The sequence below is a fragment of the Heloderma suspectum genome, chromosome 6 (assembly GCF_057233095.1).
Source record: "Heloderma suspectum isolate Gila_16-S chromosome 6, 16-S_ref, whole genome shotgun sequence".
Classification (NCBI taxonomy): domain Eukaryota; kingdom Metazoa; phylum Chordata; class Lepidosauria; order Squamata; family Helodermatidae; genus Heloderma; species Heloderma suspectum.
The window spans coordinates 109,398,920-109,400,866 of NC_139463.1; the positions used below are offsets into that span (position 1 = coordinate 109,398,920).

Sequence of the window (1,947 nt, forward strand, 5' to 3'; positions counted from 1 at the left end):
ATTACAGGCTAGCACTGTTTGACTGGGCATTTGGCTACTTCCCCGTACTCTCTTGTTCATATTTTATACATAAAAGACAAAAACCAACATCTCCCCTAAGTACCCACCCCTTCCAACAATAACAAAATGAATTTGGCCTCCGGCACTTGTGGTGGCTTGGGGGGGGGGCGTAAAAAAGTACTTTGGATTTTCACTGTCACAGTTTACTCCCCTTTGTGCTCTCTCCCATGTCTTTGCTGCTGGAAGGGTCCACTACAGGATGCTGCAAGGGAACCAGTCCATGGTGAAAGAATTCATCCTTCTGGGTCTCTGGCAGGCACGAGAGGCCCAGCTCTTCCTCTTCTTTCTCTTCCTTCTCTTCTATTCCCTGATCCTGCCAGGAAATATCCTCATCATCATGACCATCCGGAGTGACCCCCGATTGGGCTCCCCCATGTACTTCTTCTTGGCCAACCTGGCCTTCCTGGACATCTGCTACTGCTCTGTCACCCCGCCCAAGATGCTTGCCGATTTCTTCTCCAGCCACAAGACCATCTCCTACAAGGCCTGCAGGGCCCAGATCTTCTTTCTCCACTTGCTGGGAGGATCCAAGGTCTTCCTTCTCATTGGCATGGCCATCGACCTCTACGTGGCCATTTGCCACCCCTTGCATTATGCCAGCATCATGAGCAGGCCGATTTGCAGTGCCATGGTGGTGGGATCATGGTGCTTCGGATTTGTTCATTCCATCATCCAGGTTGTCCTCATTGTCCGGCTCCCTTTTTGTGGCCCCAACGAGCTGGATAATTTCTTCTGTGACATCACGCAGATTGTCAAGCTGGCTTGTACTGACACCTACACCCTGGAATTATTCATGTTTGTCAACAGTGGCATTTCCACCCTTATTGGATTCATCCTCCTCCTCATCGCCTATGGGATCCTTCTGGTCAAGGTGAGGACAGGCTCCACTGAAGGGAAGAGCAAAGCTACGTCCACATGCATCACTCACATCATCATTGTCTTCATCATGTTTGGTCCCGCCATCTACATTTACTGTCGTCCTTTCCAGGACTTTCCTTTTGACAAGGTGGTGGCTGTTTTCCACACCATGGTCTTCCCTTTGATGAACCCCATGATCTACACGCTGAGGAACAAGGAGATTAAAAATGCCATGAGGAGGTTGTTGGGCGGACACAGACCTTTGGCTTGGCCAGGCCTGGAATAAAGTCTAGGAAACAGCCCTTTTAGTTGTGTTCTGGTCAACCGTGCAGTACCTTCTGTCTGCTGTGCTTCAGTGTCTAAGCCCAGATTTAACATGAGGGTTGAGAACATAGGGCTAAGGCCACAGCATAGCCCTGACCGAGTCTCAGTAAGTCCCATAATCCCTGATTATTTGCCATGCTGCCTGGGGCTGCTGGGAGTTGTAGTCCAAAACCTCTGGTGGGCACCAGTTTGGGGAAGGCTGAACTAGAGAACTCTTGAACTAAAGACTCTGGAATCTGAGACATCAAGGAATGGAACTTGGGATGTGCATTGTGTGTTTATGTTGGTGCCTTTTCTACACCGAGAGCTTGATCAGACAAGGCTTTTAATGTGCTATTGCCTTCCCCTGCTTGCATGATTTTGCGACGACGTCATGGTCCTGCAGCCACCCAGTGATTTCCCTGCACTTTGCCTGTATTGCTTCACAATGAGGATAATCTGTAATTATTATTTTTTTCTGGCATGCCACAGTACTGCAAAGAACTACTGTTGTGATCTGTGTTTTCAGGACCTTGCAGCATTTCTGAGAGTGCATGGCTGCGATGTTTATTGTGATGTTTTCTGAGCAGGCATATCCATGTAGCACAAGTTCCCTCCCCTTCGTGTCACTTCATTTCCAGCTGGTGTAGTACAAACACAGCTGTTTCCCCCCCTTATTTTTTATATTGATCTCACGTACTTGCACACTTCTGGAGTTACCGCCGT

The 1,947-nt window shown here is 48.7% G+C and overlaps 1 protein-coding gene across 1 annotated transcript; it reads left to right on the top strand.

The window, feature by feature from the left end:
• The first annotated feature begins 259 nt into the window (after positions 1-259).
• Positions 260-1,204, top strand: LOC146342447 (olfactory receptor 4N2-like). The gene has a single exon (XM_084807846.1). The coding sequence runs from the start codon at positions 260-262 to the stop codon at positions 1,202-1,204; it is 945 nt and encodes a 314-aa protein (XP_084663972.1).
• Positions 1,205-1,947: the final 743 nt, after the last annotated feature.

Coding starts and splice junctions, on each gene's coding strand:
- LOC146342447 (XM_084807846.1), top strand. CDS start 260: ATGCTGCAAGGGAACCAGTCCATGGTGAAAGAATTCATCCTTCTGGGT.